This window comes from Penicillium longicatenatum, assembly GCF_028827895.1.
Source record: "Penicillium longicatenatum strain IBT 33135 chromosome Unknown contig_7_segment0_segment0, whole genome shotgun sequence".
Taxonomy (NCBI): Eukaryota; Fungi; Ascomycota; class Eurotiomycetes; order Eurotiales; family Aspergillaceae; genus Penicillium; species Penicillium longicatenatum.
The window spans coordinates 1482914-1499040 of record NW_026643124.1 but is presented as its reverse complement, the minus strand read 5'-3'; the positions used below and the strand labels follow the sequence as shown (position 1 = coordinate 1499040).

Below are 16127 nucleotides of genomic sequence, written 5' to 3'. Positions count from 1 at the left end.
AAGATAAATAAGAATTGATGCAGATCATAAAGGATTACCGACCAAGCGATGGACACGATCACAGGAAGAAAAAGAAAGGAAAGAGAGAAGAGAGATAACGGAGAAGCGCTGACCGGTGTCGGCGAGATTCGGTGATGGATTCGGAGAGCTTTCACCGCAGGAACGAACTGCCGGCTATTACTAACGGGTCCCCGTGGGGTTTTCGATTTTCCATTTCCTTCATTTAACCGATACATTGTTTAGATCCACCACGCAAGACTCATTCCTATCAATCCCCACGGAATTGTCAACTTGCCCCCTCGGCTGGTCGCTTGTTCCTTGGCGATCGTTGTCTTTGACGCTGCAGCCGTACAACTCGATCCACAGGTGTACCCTGACGGACAACACCCACCGCCGACCGTATCGGCACAGCTGAACCAACCCGTAGCGCACTTCCCCGTATTCCCACTGCCAGACTCTCCGCTTCCAGTTGTCACAGGCTCAACGATTGTCACCCCATCCGATGTGAACGTGGTCGAGCTCGTGGTAGGACACGAAGTCGTATCGCAGTTTCGTCCAATTTGGCAGCAACCGCCGTGATAAACAGCAGAGCACGCGTAGAACCCAGTCGGACAGACACTAACACGACTTGTAGTTCCTTTCGTAGAAGTCGAAATACCCGTCGGTCGCGCTGGTGGCACGAGATTTTCAGTAGTTGCAGTGTTGCTGGTAGACTGCGATGAGGACGGGCTGCCCTGCGGAACGGACGAATATGTTTTTGTAGACAGCGTCACTGTGGAGTGGATGGTCATCGTAACAACAGAGACGAATACACCTATACGACTCATTAGCCAATGCCCATATATCTCAACATTCCGCCAAGGATTGGATAGTTCCAAAAAAAAAAAAAAAAAAAAAAAAAAAAATACTTACAGCCGCCTGTAACACATTCATATCCAGCTATACAGCACCCTCCCCCCAGAGCCTCAGAACAAGTTGTCTCACTGCCCGGGCACGCTCCTACTACATTAGAGCACGTATTTCCATTGGGACAACACCCTACATCTCCCGATCCTGTATCCTCAACATGCTCACATGTATCCCCAGTACTGCAACACCGATCAGATCGCCCAATCGATGTACACGCCTGCGTTCCAGTCGGACATTTGAAATCCCTAGAGCTCAAAAGACTCCAGCGGTTCGCTTCGAATGGAAGCGATGGTTGAAATGGATAAGACCTGGGGTGAAAGGGATTCGACGGGAGGTCATCAATCCCCAGGGTATCATTGCTTTGATTCTGTTCTTCCTCTCGTTCTGATAATTGGCCTTGTGGCTCGGGTCCAAAACTCCAGTAATCGAAAAAGAATTTCTCCCCTTCGTCGGGACTCATCTTCTTCAGCCCATGGATGGGTGTGCTAGCAAGTCGCGACTCGATTTCGTTGATGTGGCGGACGATATCATTGTCGGAATATGTAGAGGCTGGGCTGCTCTCAACAACCTCCAACGAGGGATTTGCATATTCTGTTGCTGAGCGAGTAGATACTGCATTCAAGAGCAACAAAACAACTGTTGGTAAGAGTTGCATTGGGGTTAAATTGAGACCAGAGAGGGAAATCAAATATAATCGCTAGCCAAGGTGACGACAACGGCGCAATACAGTATGTCAAGATTTGGACGCTAATCCTATCGTTGGCAAGTTTTGCGTCACGATCAGATCCTGACGATAAGAGAGAGGAGCATAGAGTCGTACAGGATGGCTTAGCGTCAGTGTCTTGGATTGGACTTGTGTTTCAGACGGGGCTGGAGGCTGATGCGGGCCTGTGTACGGAGTAGTGGCTTGGCGAGAATTGAAGAAGATTTAGGACAAGCACAGTCGATCATGAAGATCATGGATTACGAAGGGAGACAAGAGTGGCGTTTTCGAGCTAAATACGGTGAGGAACTAGGATGGCTGGGGTTTGTTTTGGTCTAAGCTCTATTGTTTATGCTCTCCACTTTTGATTAGTGGGAACTAGTGGGAGAGATTATTTCCATAGGAATTGAAACTAATCAATTGCATTCAGATAAATTCATTTGCTCCGAAATCGGGTGAACTACCTGGCACAAACTCTATGCTTCGCGAATGAACAAGGGAAACAGGCCACATAGGTGGCAGGGTATCGTCCGTAAATGACAGGCAATGCAAGGACACATAGTATAGGAAAACACGCCATAGGTATAATCGAAAAATGCAACGACATGGGACCTTTCATAACAAAACGCATGGAAACAACAAGGGGGAAACGTCAAATCGAAAAGACGAGCACCAAGCAGTTCATCTATATGGATCCAGGTTCATGCGCTTGCTCTGGCTCTGGCTCTGCCGGTTCATCGAGACTAGCCTCTTCTCCGGCCGGAGCCTCGTCGTCATTCTTTGGGGACTTCGCCCTATCTTCCTCCGGTGCCGGCTCAGTTGAGTCCGCCTCTTCTTCGGGTTTTTCTTCAGAAGCAGCGGCTGCCGCCGCAGCAGCTTCAGCCTCGGCCTTCTCCATCTCCGCATTGCGGGCCTGCTGTCGGTCCCAGACTTCTTTCCGAATGCGATCATCCTTGGCAGTGCGAAGTCGTTCGGCCTCCTCAACACCACCGCTCTTCTTCAGCTTGCCCTCTTGAACAAAGGTGCCAAGTTCTTTCTGGAACAGCCCAATACGTCGAGTCTCAAGCTCCTTCTTGCGAGCCTTTTCGGCTCGCTCAATGGCTTCAAGGCGGCTTTCATGGTTGGGCTGTAGCGCACGAACCTCACCCAAAACACCGTCCTTGGCTTTCATAGGGTCGACCGTAGGGTCAATTCCAAGAGTACGCGAAGGGGCCCGCAAAGAAACCGCTCCAACGACACCGCCGCCATTCGCCTTCTCCATGGCTTGTTCCTTGGTTGCCTGTTCTACCAGAGCGAAAGTCTGGGCCGCCTTCTCAAGATCGTCCTGCAGATCAGCAGCAAGGTCTTCTTGCATGGTGAGCTGATCCCGCTCTTCGCAGACCAGTTGCAGCTCTTTCTCCCAGATCTTAGTCCAAATGGGCTTCTCGCGTCCAAGGAAGTCCTGCATCTTCTTGATCTCCTTCATGACATTACTGATATCACGACTCACACCCTCCAACTGTCTTGGGAGAGGTCGGACACCTCGGGTAACCACATCCTTCCGAAGATCCTCAACCAGATCTTGCAGGTCATCCACGCGTGCAACGAGACGTTCCGATTCGTCACCAAGCTCCTTCTTACCAGTCTGGACCCGCGCACGGCCAGCGTCGCCCTCATAGGTGGGAACAGCGACGTCCTCAGCAGCAGCCTTGACCTTACTTGCTTTGGCACGGACTGCGCTCATAGAACTGGTGACATCAGATGTAAAGTTCGAGTAGGTTTGGCGCAAGACGGCCAGATCGCGGCGAAGGCTTTGCAGCTCCGCGATTTGACTTCCACTTGCAGATATCAAAGCCTTAGGGACGCCGCCAGTACTTGCAGTCACGGGTGCAGGTGCTGAAGGAGCAGCAGCCAAACGGGCCATTTCCTTGGCAGCTTCAAGCTGGCGGGCCTGGACCAACTGGATAACAGTTCCTTGGCCAGCCAATGCCTCCTTCACACTTTCCACCAAGGTGCGAACTCCTCCAAAGCCCTCATCGAAATGCTTCTTGACCTCATCTAGACTGTCCATATTTAAAACAAGAACCGACCGATCCTTAACGTCGGTCAAATCTTCTAATTCATGTCGAATCCCAGAAATCGGATCCTGGATGTAAATCTCAGGTAGATCGGCGCCATTGTTGTGAGTATTCCACGCAAACTTTTCGATAAATGCCAACTGGAGGCGTCCAATGGTGAGATCCGCGATGCCGTCCGGCAGCACGTACTTTTTGATCTTGCTTTTGTACTGCAAGAACAGAGTTAATTCTTTGCCTGGAGACGGCTGCTCTGCCACGTACTGAGCAACCGAGGGAGGTGTGGCAATGTCAGCTGGGTCTAGACGGGCTATCTTTGGCGTTTCCGGGCGTGTGCCTGTGGCAGGGGCAGGTGCAGGGGCCTTTTCGGGGTCAAAAGCCTCATCGAGCGAAGGTCCCTTTGGTGGCCGCGGGAAGCTAGGGGGAGCTTCCTGATCCCGTGGAGCCTCAGCGTGATCCTTAGCGGGGGGTTCGGGCTTTTGATCCAGGGGTCGAGGGGTTTCGTTATTCTCTGGCTCTTCAGCCACTTGGCTAGATGGTTCGATGCGTTCCTCCTCCACCACCTGAGGAATACCTGCCCCTGGCTGGGGCTGGGCAGTCTTGGCAGTTTCTTGTAGACGATTCGAGGACCGCTGCCGAGAGTGGGCGTATGATCCTCGCAGACGGACCGCATTGAGAGATTCGCGGACATCCCGTCCACGATTAGGGATTGGAGAATTCTGAGTAGGAAGAACCGGCACCCCATTGGATGAGGTCCCCAAATGCTTCTGGATTTGGTATGCGGAGAACCGCCGGGAAGCCCGTCGCTCTAGTTCCCCACTTCTCTGCAAAGCACCTAACGCGTCATCCTCCTTGGGAGGTGGCGGCGGGGCCGGGAAATCTGGAGGGGCTGAAGGCGGGGCGTTTTGGGAAATCGATTCACCGCCGGTGGGTGGCTGGCTGAGCATTTGTTGGGCCTCCCGTCTCGAGGTGTCCCGTTCCGAGTAACTGCGTGGATCTCCTGGTACCGGGGGTGATGTACGACGGGTCCCCTGGACTTCTTCCAGAGATCCATTGCTGCCATAACGACGGGCTGACCGTTTTGGGGATTGGATGTTTGACTGAGGCAAGGTAGAAGCCGCTGCTTCATCGTAGAGTTGGCCTATGGCGGAGTTGCTGCTAGAAATGCTGCCCGCACTGGCTTGCCTCCCGGGGAGTCCTCGCCCATCCTCCCGCTGATGTCGTGACCGGAGACGCGCCTGCTTTTTCTTCAAACCATGGAGCAAGTTGATGATGATGTCGCGAATTTGGGGTAGGTATCGGTCGAGGCTTTGAGAAGAGGCATCCTGGCTTAATGTGTCTTCCAAAATTGTGCGCAAAACGTCTGGAACCGGGCCTAGGTCGGAAGTCTCGACACCGATCGCATTGAAAGCACGACATGCCAGATTGAACTCGTAACCAAGGCGCACATATACATCGGACACGTCCGTTTCAGAGGCTTGTTTTCGAGACCACTGCGTCAAGGTCTCAAGTAGTTGTTTTGTTGCGACAAGCAGGTGAGTCACGCTCTTTTCAATTTGGGATATCTGTTTATCGGGCTATCGCAAGAAGAAAGGCACTGTTAGCTGTATGCTGGACTTTGGGGACGATCCCACACGGATCCGACACTTACCACGCCCTTTGCCGATTGGGAACGGCCAGAGGCCGATGAGCTGCGACCAGACGTTGATGCCATGAGGTCTGTCTAGAGAATTTCAAGTCGAAGTGATTCTCAGCAGGGTCTCCAGCGAGCCCGAGGGTGTGTTGACATTGATAAGCGACGATGGGGGGCGAAAGAGAGAGAGAGTTGGGATGCCAAGCAAACAAGGCACCAGACCCAGCCTCCCGAATACCGCGTATAAACAGCCACAGGGCAGATCGACGGCACAGTTCCCGCATTTTATTCAGAGTGGCGGGTAATTACAATGTATGATTACATGATTCCACACATGTGATTTTTAGACAAAGAGCACGGACTCCTTTATGGAACCCTATCACTACACTAAAGTCTTAGTATAACTCCATGGACTAAAGTATCATCTTGCAGGATTGCATGGATCTATTGGATCTGTATCACCACGGCCTGTACTCGGCAGCTCCCGCACTAATCCACTTGTTGACTTGCATCTTGAAGATTTGGTTCTTGGGGGTCTTGATGGAAATATAATATTCACACCCACCCCCTTTTTTCTTTTAGGATATCTGTGGTTCTCTTTATCCTCGTCCAACCCATTGGGCATCACCGTCCTGCCGCCGGGCCTCCCAACATATATTATTGTTGGATCGACTATCCATGTCCATTCAGGAAGATATGGTTGGCCAATCAAGGGTAAGCGAGTCACTTAGTTCACACAAAAGAAATCTACAATGTGCATGTATCAGAAAGTTGTGTTCCCTGCAGATCCCTTATTGGCTTTGTTTTGGTACGCCCGGGTCCCTCTGATGATATGAGTAATTCCAATTGATTTTATCAGGCGTTTCTTTTTGCTCCACTGTGACCTCTCGTAGTGGAAACTCGTGGTTCGGAATCTATACAGATCAGATCGTGGGATCGGGAAATTAATCCCAATACGAACACCTATCGTGTTGCAGCTATTCAGATGCTGCAGGCTGTAAGTTACTGTGTATTGGTAATACGTTTAGTATCGCGGTTGACAACTGGACCGGGGGTTACATCCCAAATATATATAACTGAAGAGAAAAAAAAATTGAATATGCCAGTGGAAAACAATAGGTAGGAGGGAAATGATAGAATCAAAGGTAGATATTGATAGATACTAGAAATGATAGGAAATCATTACTCTGATGAGCCTAGTAAGAATAAAGGAAACTAACAAGCATTACATCAGGGCATCTCCATAATAAAGATCCATTGCTTTCCAACCCCATAGAAAAGCGATCCCGCTGTCAATCAGGGTCGCACCGGTACCGTACATTACCACCTCTTCGCACCTGACCTGCTTTCCCCAAACAAATCCCCATTTTCGAATCTCCATCCTCCCCCCTTCCTCTTTTCTCTAATATTCCCCTTGCCATTGGATTCTTCGACCTGAGTGTCTGTGTGGTTGTGGTTGTGTTTCTACTCTTTTCCCCTCCTTCCAAACACGTCTTGTTTGTGCAGGCGGTGTGAGAGTGGCTCCGTGCCTCATCCTCGCGGACCTTCCGTGTGAAGTTCCACGACTGCAAGCCTGCCCTGACTTGACCACCCGAGTCAATCAATGGCTTCTACTCTCAACTCCGTGCCAGCTGCTAACAGCTCATCTGGCAATGCTGTCAATGCACAGAACTCTGGCAGGCCTTCGCTGAGGCCGAGCGCCAGCACCAAGGGGGACGGTCGCCGACAGTCTGGCAGTCCTGGGGATGGTGGTCAACGGTACGTCGCTCCCTTTAGAACTCCCATCCACCCCCACATCCACTCGCTCCACTAGTACCAATCCCCCAATTTTGCTTCTTTCACCTGTTACCGAAGACCGGCGACATGGTGCCATGACTTTCATTTTCATCCTGTCCACTCTGGCCCCTCGGTCACTGCGTCTATGCACGTGCCCTCTCGTTGCGAGCTGAGGTACAGGCTAGGCATTGTGTGCCATCAAGAGCCAATTGCGGACCCCGGGATTGAAAGCGATATTCACACAGCTGTTTTTTTGTTCCATAATTGAGGGTTGCACCTACTGACAAGCATGTTCTGCCCCTAGGCGCACAAATTCGCACAAGGCCTGGACCCAAGGAACCAACCCCATAACGCAACGCTCCTCGCACTCCTCATCCAACGGAAACATGAATCGACAGTCGGCCTCTCCGCGTCCGAACCAAAAGGAGTCAAACACCCCCGACAGTCATGCTCATGACCGTCTTGTTTTCCTATTTGCCAGTTTCATTGTAAGACAACTCCTCGACCGTGAAAGCTGCACGAGTAGTACTGATATAGCTACTGTAGGGCCTGCGCACCACAATCACCACAAAGAACGGGGACAAATTCACGGGTATCTTCTCATCTTCGACCCTGGAGTCTAGTGATTCGTCGTTTTCCCTCAAGATGGTGCAACGGGCAGACGACAATCAGCCAAAGACGAACGGTGCAAGCGACGTGGTCAACCCTTATCTAGGAACTGGAATCGACCATGCTATGTGCTTTGATATCAGAGACGTTGCAGATATCTCCGTTCCAAATGTCGTCCCTGCGGAGGTGTCAGTCAAGGAGTCAAATGGTAAGGAATATGACAACCTGTCCTGGAAAAGCACCATGCTGATATGTTATCTACAGGAGCAAGTGGGTTCAGAACTGACAGTGACATCTCTGGCAATCTCGCGATGCGGGAACGTACATTGAAACGCTGGGAACCGACTGAGATGGATGTTGACATGTCGTTGGAGAGCACCACAGGCGATTCATCTAATTGGGATCAATTTGAGACCAATGAACGACTGTTTGGAGCTAAGACCAGCTACGACGAAAACATATATACAACTACCATTGATCGTTCGGACCCTTCCTTCCGCCAGAAGCAGGTAGAGGCGGCTCGTATTGCGCGGGAGATTGAAGGCACTGATACCGACAACGCCCATATGCGCGAGGAGAGAGGTCTTGTGGCCCCGACTACGGGTGACGATGATGATGAGGAGGCAAAATACAGTGGTGTTCACCGCGATAATAAGACTTTCCAGCCTCTCGTCTCAGGGCAGCCGAACAGATACACGCCCCCAGCCCGCAGACAACCCGGGGTTCCCGCACCCCCGGCTAAGCAATCGGCACCTGCCCCTACCCCTGCAGCGGTTCAGGTTCCGACCAAGGAGCCTGCCCCCGCGGAGAAACAGCAGACGCCGGCACCTACCAAGCCCGTTGCTGAAGCCGAACAAAAGACGACTTCGGCCAATGCCCCTGCATCCACACCTGCTACCGTCCCTGCTGCTGTGAAGCGACCTGTCGCAGAGAATGCCACCGCGAATGTCGAAACAGAGGTGCTTGACCATTTCCGTCAGTTCGCTAACAGCGAGAAGTTGAAGATGCAAGAGCGTCGACGTAACCAAGCATCCTATGATCGGACGGTCAAATTGAACGAGCTGATGAAGTTCTCAAAGAACTTTAAGCTTTCGACTCCTGTGCCGAAGGATTTGGTACCAATTTTGGCCAAGGATCCGCATAGACAAGAAGCTATAATTAATCGAGTCCAGACTCCTGGGGATGTTAAATCACCCACGAAAGCTGTTGCCCAGACTGCCGAACAGAAGCCCGCAAGTCGTCCGGTTGCACCCACTGGACCTGCTCCCCCTGCAGCGCCTTCTGATCGCCAGAACTACCCTCGGGGTCGCCAAGGGTACCCGCCCACGGGTCCACTTGCCGGACCAGGCGGTCGATTCCCTCAGCAGCCAATGCAACCTGGTCGTCCCGCTACGGGTATGCTCAGTCATCGACTGGCCGATAACCTGCAGCAACGGAAGGGAGCTGCTGCCATGGGCCCCGTCCCTACACCGCTCCCTATACAGGATGCTCGTGGACCCCCTACTGGCCCGGCTAGCGAGCAGCCTAGAGTCATGAGCCCTGGAAAGACCCAGGCCCAGACCTCCGCTGCGGCCAAGTTCAATGTTCGCGCCATGGAGTTCAAGCCCAACCCGGCTGCTAACACCTTTACTCCTGGCGGTACTCCTTCGGGAGGCCCCGCTGCTAGCCCACGTCCCTTCTCGCGAAACCACTCTCTGTCACGGGCAACCACTCCCTCCACATTCTTCGGAGTCCGAAAGCCTCTTCCAATTTCTGATCGGCCGTCTATTGACGATCAGTTTAACCCCATCAAACGCATGAAGAAAGAGAGTGCCGAGTCGGCAGAGAGGGTTGTCATCTTCAACGGTGGTATTCCGCCGCCCTATAAGACTCTGCCAACATGGGATGCCCCTGATGGCAATGAGGAGAAGACTTATGATCAAATGTTCAAAAACGCGGGAGTACCGTCCGCCTCGCCCCAGGGTCGGTCTGCTTCCAACAACCCCCACCTTCCTCAACAGCACCAGATGTCGTTCCAGTTCCAGCAGGGTAACCCTGGCATGCCACCCTCTTCTGGACCTCCGAATGGGCCGCACGGCCATCACCCCCATGGCCCTCACGTGGATGATCATCATCGTATGCAGCTTTCCGCATCGTCATCCCAAGTCTTCCCTTCCCCTCGCATGCAACAGAGTCACATGGGATATCCCTCTCCTATGGCTCCTCCGGCACAGCTTGCATTTGGACAGCCAATGCCACAATTCTATGGAGGTCCGCAGCCTGCCCATTTGAGACATTACCAAGGTGGTCATGGACCGCAATTTGTAAACCCCCAGATGGGGGCCCCTATGATGGTGCAACAACCGTCCAACGGTCCTTATATGGGTGTACCCCAGGGCATGTCCCCTTATACACCCCAGATGCAGATGTACTCTCCATCTCCAGGCCATGCCTACCCACAGCATGCACCGCCCCAGCCTCATAGCGGTTACCCCAGCCCAAGCCGGGGCGCTCCTATGATGATGCACCAAAACTCACAGTCCGGCCAGCCACCCCAGCAAATGATGTTCATGTCTCCTGGCCAGCCTGGATATGGAGGTCAACAGCCAGGACACGGTTAGTATATTTTTCACATTAAAATATAGAATACGTTATCTGATTGTTTCGTCCCAGCGCCTCCTGGTCGTGGCGGCTACCCCCAACAACCGCACTATTCCTCCAGCCCGCACCAGGCACATCATTTCCCTCCGAACCAGCATCGCGCCCCTAGCAATAACTTCAATCAAGTTCCTCAGATACCCCCTCAGATGGCCTCCAACACCCCCGCCACTCCCGCATCTGGAACTCACTCCGCTGAGGCAACCGATGAAGGCAAATGAACTACATACTATGATTAAGTCTCGGAGCTTCTCCCTTCAATGTCAATATTTATCGCCGCCCCTCTGACTTGGCGATGACATATGCGCCGTTGTCAATCTTCAGTTGGAAGATCACCCCGGCCACCTGTATCTTGGCTTTCGTCCTCTCTGTGAGTTCTGATACTTATACTGGTGTGCCAAGTGATGATGCGCACATCCATGGGATCTAACAGGTAAAATGGGCCTGTCTTTTTCTCTCGTACATCAATTATACTTGCTAATATGTACTTCCAGATTCAATGAGTGGTCATATCTATCTTGTCTACTTAACCCCCCCCGGAGCCGTGGGCTCAGTGGTATACTTGCTGGTGAAATTTTACTGTATTGCGCAACATACAGCCACTGCCGTTGACATCTTACGAACCACCACAGAGCCTCCTCATTGTCAGCTGTTCCTCATGGCAAGACTGGCAGCTGAAGGGGGGCCTGTCAAGATTTGCATTTCTTTCCCGTCTTTGATTCCTTTTTACCCCTTGCTCCCTTTTTATTTTTCTGGTTGTTGATATTGTGTATGTCTGAATGTCTGGATCTTCTGTAGGTGGCATTTCCTGCCTCCAGTGGATCGGCATGAGAAGTGTGAGAAGTGCGATAGGCTGTTTCCAGCAACGGATAGGACGATGGTTGGAATTCCAAGCTGAATACGAGCAGAAGTAGGCGTGGTATGTACGGACGAGGGGTAGTCTCCAAGTGATTGCTAGTGCTCCCGCGGGATGCCAATGAAATGATTTATATCAAGTTAAATTTGATCATTCAAACATGTAGTCGGAACGACAATGTTTGTTTGGCATTAAGTTATATCTAGCAAAGACCTAGCTGATGTTCGAATATAATCTTCGCGGACAAAATCTGTTGCGAAAGTCAGTAACACTTCATCACAATTCAAGCATAATCCTCAAAGCAAAAGCACATCTCCTCAGGTCTTTTCAGTTCATAAGAGTCATCATTCCAGTCCCAGACAAACCCACCCCATCAACCGCGGTGCTGCTCACAATTTCTGCCCAATCCAAACACTCAACCTCTCCACATCAACAAGAAGCAAGCCCACCGTGTCCCGACAAGAACCACAGCTCGCAATAACCGATTAATTGACCACTTCTCTCCTACTTCCGGCCGCGTCTAACCCGTTCCTCATACCCAAACCTGCAACTCTTCACGCAATGAGAGAGCCAAAGACTCTCATATCTCACATGTAGACCGTAGCCATTGGTTCCTATCAGTCTTCATGGGAGCAAAGCAGACTTAGGAACCCCAGAAAACGGCCCAACATACCCCCATGTAAACATGGAAGTTGTATGTATGTATACATGAATACTCCCAAAGCCCACCGCAGTCCTCTTATTTTCTCGATCTCAAAGAGACAGATAGGAAGAAAGAGCTCACGGCGCCTCAATGAGGAAGCCATAGACTTTTGGCTCGACCTTCTGCCTTTCGCCCATGTATGTGCGTTCACCGAAGAGTTGAGGGTTGAGGTACAAAGGCCGAATTTGTGAACCAAACATAAGCCTGGAGATTACCACACGATGACGGTAGGTTGCAAGATCAAAGCGGGTAGCGGGAGTATTGCGTGTGAGCCGGGTTCGAGTCGAATGAGCTCAATCAGGTCGATGCGTTGCGGGGAAGCCGAGGAATCTAGAGTAGTTGGAAAAAGAGAGTACCATCGGTTTGATTGTGATTCTTTGGTTTGTCGGTTCTTTGTAGAGTCTGACCTTTTACCAGGTGGTCATCACTGGAGACGCGACGAAGTCGCTTGCTGTGGTGCTTGGAGTTGGGTATAGAGATTGAAGGTTAACGTACCGGGGTGTTCATGGTATTCTGGAAGCTTTCCGCGATAAGTAACGGCACGAGGAGTTAGTGACAAGGCAGAGAGTGGACATCATTATGTGTGTAAGGTGGTGGTGGTGTGAAAGAGCTTGAGAAAGCTTAGAGAAACAAACCTAGGTGGACCCTGCGAAATTAACCAAAGGCCAGCTCAGGCCGATAAGGCGGGGCCGCATCCAACTTTCCAGACCACTTTACCCATAATTCCCCCCTGTCACATTGTCTCCGGATCTAAACACGTTCGCTGCAATTCAAAGCTATTCTTCAAGCTATCCTGGTTTTATTCTTGAGTTGCAGAACTCGGCCATTGAGCCGCAAAAGCCCCCGGGGCCTTCAAAACAACACCGCAACCACCGAGCAGCCAGCAACCCGCCGCCACACGGCCATGGATTTCCTCAAATCCGCCGTCGCATCCGCGATAGCAAAAGGCAGCTCACTCCCTTTCTCTCTTGGCGATAGAGTGGACATTGGCGATTCGATCTGGACTTTGCATAACGGTACGAAACGGGTAGGGTGGTTCTCTGTTCACCGCGAAACACACCCTCGGACAACAAGGCTGACGGCTTCCTTCTTAATGCGATTAGGATGACAGCTCAGCGTGCAGTGTTTTCACGTTTGATATTGCGGCGAATAAGTCGCGTCTCCCCTTGGCGAAGAATGCGGTGCGAAAATCGAGGACCTTGCGCCATCCGGGTGTGATAAAGGTTTTGGATACAATCGAGGTATATCGACCTACGGCTGCCTTGCTGTATTGGCTGGGCTGCATGCTGAGCTTCAGAGGCTAATATTGCCGTTAGAACGAGTCAACTCTTTACATCGTCACTGAACGAGTTGTACCGCTTTCGTGGCAGGTCAAGCGTCGCAGTTTGAGCGAAGAGACTGCCAAATGGGGATTATATACTGTCTCGGTAGGTGTTCGTCTACACTATATATGTTCAGAACTCGAGCTGACTTGCCCTGCTTCATTAGTCTACGCTCAAGTTTATTAATGAAGATGCATCCTCGGTTCATGGTGCTGTTCGCGCGTCTTCGGTTTACACAAGTGAAAGCGGCGAGTGGAAGTTAGGTGGATTCGATATCCTGAGCTCGATGAAGGAAGACGACGCCATTATTTATGTGAGTATGGGAAAAGCCAATGAAATTTGACCCTGCTTTACTAATTAAAAACAGACGTATGGAAGCATTGTCCCCGACGCAGCTCGATACACTCCTCCGGAAGTGGTAAAAGGCGGCTGGGAAGTCATCAAGCGCCATCCATTGGCGGCAGTTGATGCCTATGGCTTGGGAGTCTTGATTTTCGAGGTCTTCAATGGTCAATTTTCTGGTGGCGATCAGATTGGCAAGACAACGAATATCCCTCCGAGCATGCATCAAAGCTACAAACGTCTTTGTACTGCAAACCCCAAACTTCGATTGAGCCCGGGTCACTTTGTCGAGCAGGGGAAAAAGCATGGTGGATTCTTTCAGACCTCGTTGATTCGGTTGACGGAGGATATGGAGAGTCTAGGCCTCAAGACTGATGCCGAAAGGGAAGAATTCATTAAGTAAGTTCTTCTGGTTGAATTGATGGTTTCAGCTGCTAAATATCAACAGTGAACTTGATAACCTATCTGATGACTTCCCAGAGGACTTTTTCAAGATGAAAGTTCTCCCTGAATTACTTAAGTCTGTTGAATTTGGTGGCGGTGGACCAAAGGTTCTTAGTGCTACCGTGAAGATTGGTTCCAAGCTTTCGGCAGATGAGTTCAATGCAAAGTTGACTCCTGTCATTGTGCGCTTATTTGGCAATCCCGATCGAGCACTCCGTGTGTGCTTGTTGGACAATTTGCCTTTGATGATTGACAGCCTTCCCCATAAGATTGTCAATGACAAGATCTTTCCCCAGATGGTAAGTTATGTGCACCCGCTCCTCAGAAAATCGCTAACATCATTAGACCTCTGGCTTTACCGATGTTGCCCCGGTGGTGCGGGAACAGACTGTCAAGGCTGTGCTTTCAGTCATTAATAAACTCAGTGATCGAGTGGTCAATGGTGAGTTGCTCAAATTCTTGGCTCGTACTGCAAATGATGAGCAACCTGGTATTCGAACAAACACAACTATCTGCCTTGGGCGGATTGCGAAGAATTTGGGACAAAGTGTACGTCTTCCCTAAACACAGCTTCATGAGCTGGTGCTAACATTGCTCCAGACCCGGTCCAAGGTTCTCATTGCTGCGTTTACAAGGTCTATTCGTGACCCCTTCGCGCACGCCCGTGTTGCGGGCTTGCTTGCGTTGGGTGCAACAATAGATGTCTTCAGTGAGGAAGATTGTGCCGGGAAAATTCTACCTGCCATCTGCCCAGCCTTATTAGACAAGGAAAAGTAAGTCATGAGCACTTTAATAGTTACTGCTTCCAGTGCTAACCGGCCTCTAGACTTATACGAGACCAAGCAAATAAAACCCTTGACCTTTACATCCAACGAGTCCGCAAATTCGGCAGCACAATGGCAGATACCGTGCTTCCACCCACCGTCCCCACAGAAGCAGAATCTACCAAGTCCGATCCGCGACCCGGTAACTCGAATGACAAGTCTTGGGCTGGATGGGCAATTTCATCATTCACCAACAAGATAGCAACCGCCAATGGCGAGATTGAACCAACCGCCGGCGTCTCCAGCCCTTCCGAACCCGATACTACCCGGTCTGCATCTGTTCCCCGCCCGGCCAAATCATCTCCTTCCACGCAGCTCGAGTTGCCCAAACAAACATTACGCCCCACTGCCCAGCCGCTAGGCCGGTCTATGTCCGACCGCCCTCCTCAAGCTGTCTATGAACCCCCGGAGGAAGAGGAAGGAGATGATGTCTTCGATGCCTGGGGTGCTATGGACGATGACGAAAAGGAAGTAGACCCATTTACTGCTGCTGTGGCCTCTCCTAGCCCTTCGTCGCCTGATCCTTCAGCAAACAAATCTCCTGCTGTGCCCTACGATGACGGTGGTGAGCCTGACTTTGCAGGATGGCTGGCCGCTAAGAGCCAAGCTAAAACTAAAAAGCCCCTACCTAAGGGTCTCGGCAAGGCGGGGTCTTCCAATGCGATGGTCCCTAAAGCCACTCCCAAGCCGCGCGTCGTGGCTGCACCGACCAAGAAGATTGATACTAAGCCAAAGGATGAAGACGAAGATGATGGATGGGGAGACGCGTGGGATTAGAGTTCGGTTCTTTCTTTCCCAATAAATCTTCTCATGGTTGTACATACGTATGTGCAGAATGCCGGGCTGGCAACAAGGAAAATAGTGGGTAGAGCGGGTCTTCCAGAGTTTCTAGCGAATAATTAATGTGCATCGTCATTAAATTGATTGTCGATCGGGTGGACTCAGCCCTATGGCTGATTATGTAGGATGAACTACCCCGCCATTCCAGCGCAAAATCACGGTTTTGGACCATGGATGTTTCGTTGCTTATACCCAGCCCTATGGCCGTCCGTGATCCTACTTGCCTCCGAGCGCGTTTTCTCCAGTCAAATCCCAAGCTTGAGATAGTTTCGGTGGAGTTCTGTCGCAATCCGCGGAACCCGTGATTATCTTATCGTACTCCGCCTTTCCAACATCTCCGACCTTCTCCTCAGCTACCATCCTTCACAACACAAGGGTCCACGGCTTCTAAAACGGCCCAGTGGATGATCACATGCACTGTTAGAAGATCGCGGAGACTAGTTCCCACGCCAAGCTTTACCCGCTCACAATCTTC

The 16127-nt window shown here is 51.2% G+C and overlaps 4 protein-coding genes across 4 annotated transcripts; 2 read left to right on the top strand and 2 right to left on the bottom strand.

The window, feature by feature from the left end:
• Positions 1-239: 239 nt before the first annotated feature.
• Positions 240-1564, bottom strand: N7484_010824 (putative GPI anchored protein; the record flags this gene model as incomplete). Its single annotated transcript, XM_057121211.1, has 2 exons — positions 240-814; positions 913-1564. 2 exons carry the CDS (start codon positions 1562-1564, stop codon positions 240-242), a joined length of 1227 nt encoding a protein of 408 aa, XP_056966965.1.
• Positions 1565-2297: 733 nt separating this feature from the next.
• N7484_010823 (formin-mediated actin nucleation enhancer) lies at positions 2298-5380 on the bottom strand (the record flags this gene model as incomplete). Its single annotated transcript, XM_057121210.1, has 2 exons — positions 2298-5243; positions 5318-5380. 2 exons carry the CDS (start codon positions 5378-5380, stop codon positions 2298-2300), a joined length of 3009 nt encoding a protein of 1002 aa, XP_056966964.1.
• A 1354-nt stretch (positions 5381-6734) lies between these two features.
• N7484_010822 (putative PAB1 binding protein (Pbp1)) lies at positions 6735-10542 on the top strand (the record flags this gene model as incomplete). Its single annotated transcript, XM_057121209.1, has 5 exons — positions 6735-7057; positions 7380-7563; positions 7622-7892; positions 7949-10279; positions 10337-10542. Exons 1-5 carry the CDS (start codon positions 6903-6905, stop codon positions 10540-10542), a joined length of 3147 nt encoding a protein of 1048 aa, XP_056966963.1. The 5' UTR covers positions 6735-6902.
• A 2242-nt stretch (positions 10543-12784) lies between these two features.
• On the top strand, positions 12785-15589 carry N7484_010821 (COPI-interacting protein CEX1; the record flags this gene model as incomplete). The annotated part of the gene is made up of 9 exons (XM_057121208.1): positions 12785-12907; positions 12984-13121; positions 13197-13307; positions 13369-13515; positions 13570-13943; positions 13993-14287; positions 14334-14537; positions 14589-14761; positions 14815-15589. The coding sequence occupies 9 exons, from the start codon at positions 12785-12787 to the stop codon at positions 15587-15589; spliced, it is 2340 nt and encodes a 779-aa protein (XP_056966962.1).
• Between the last annotated feature and the right edge of the window lie 538 nt (positions 15590-16127).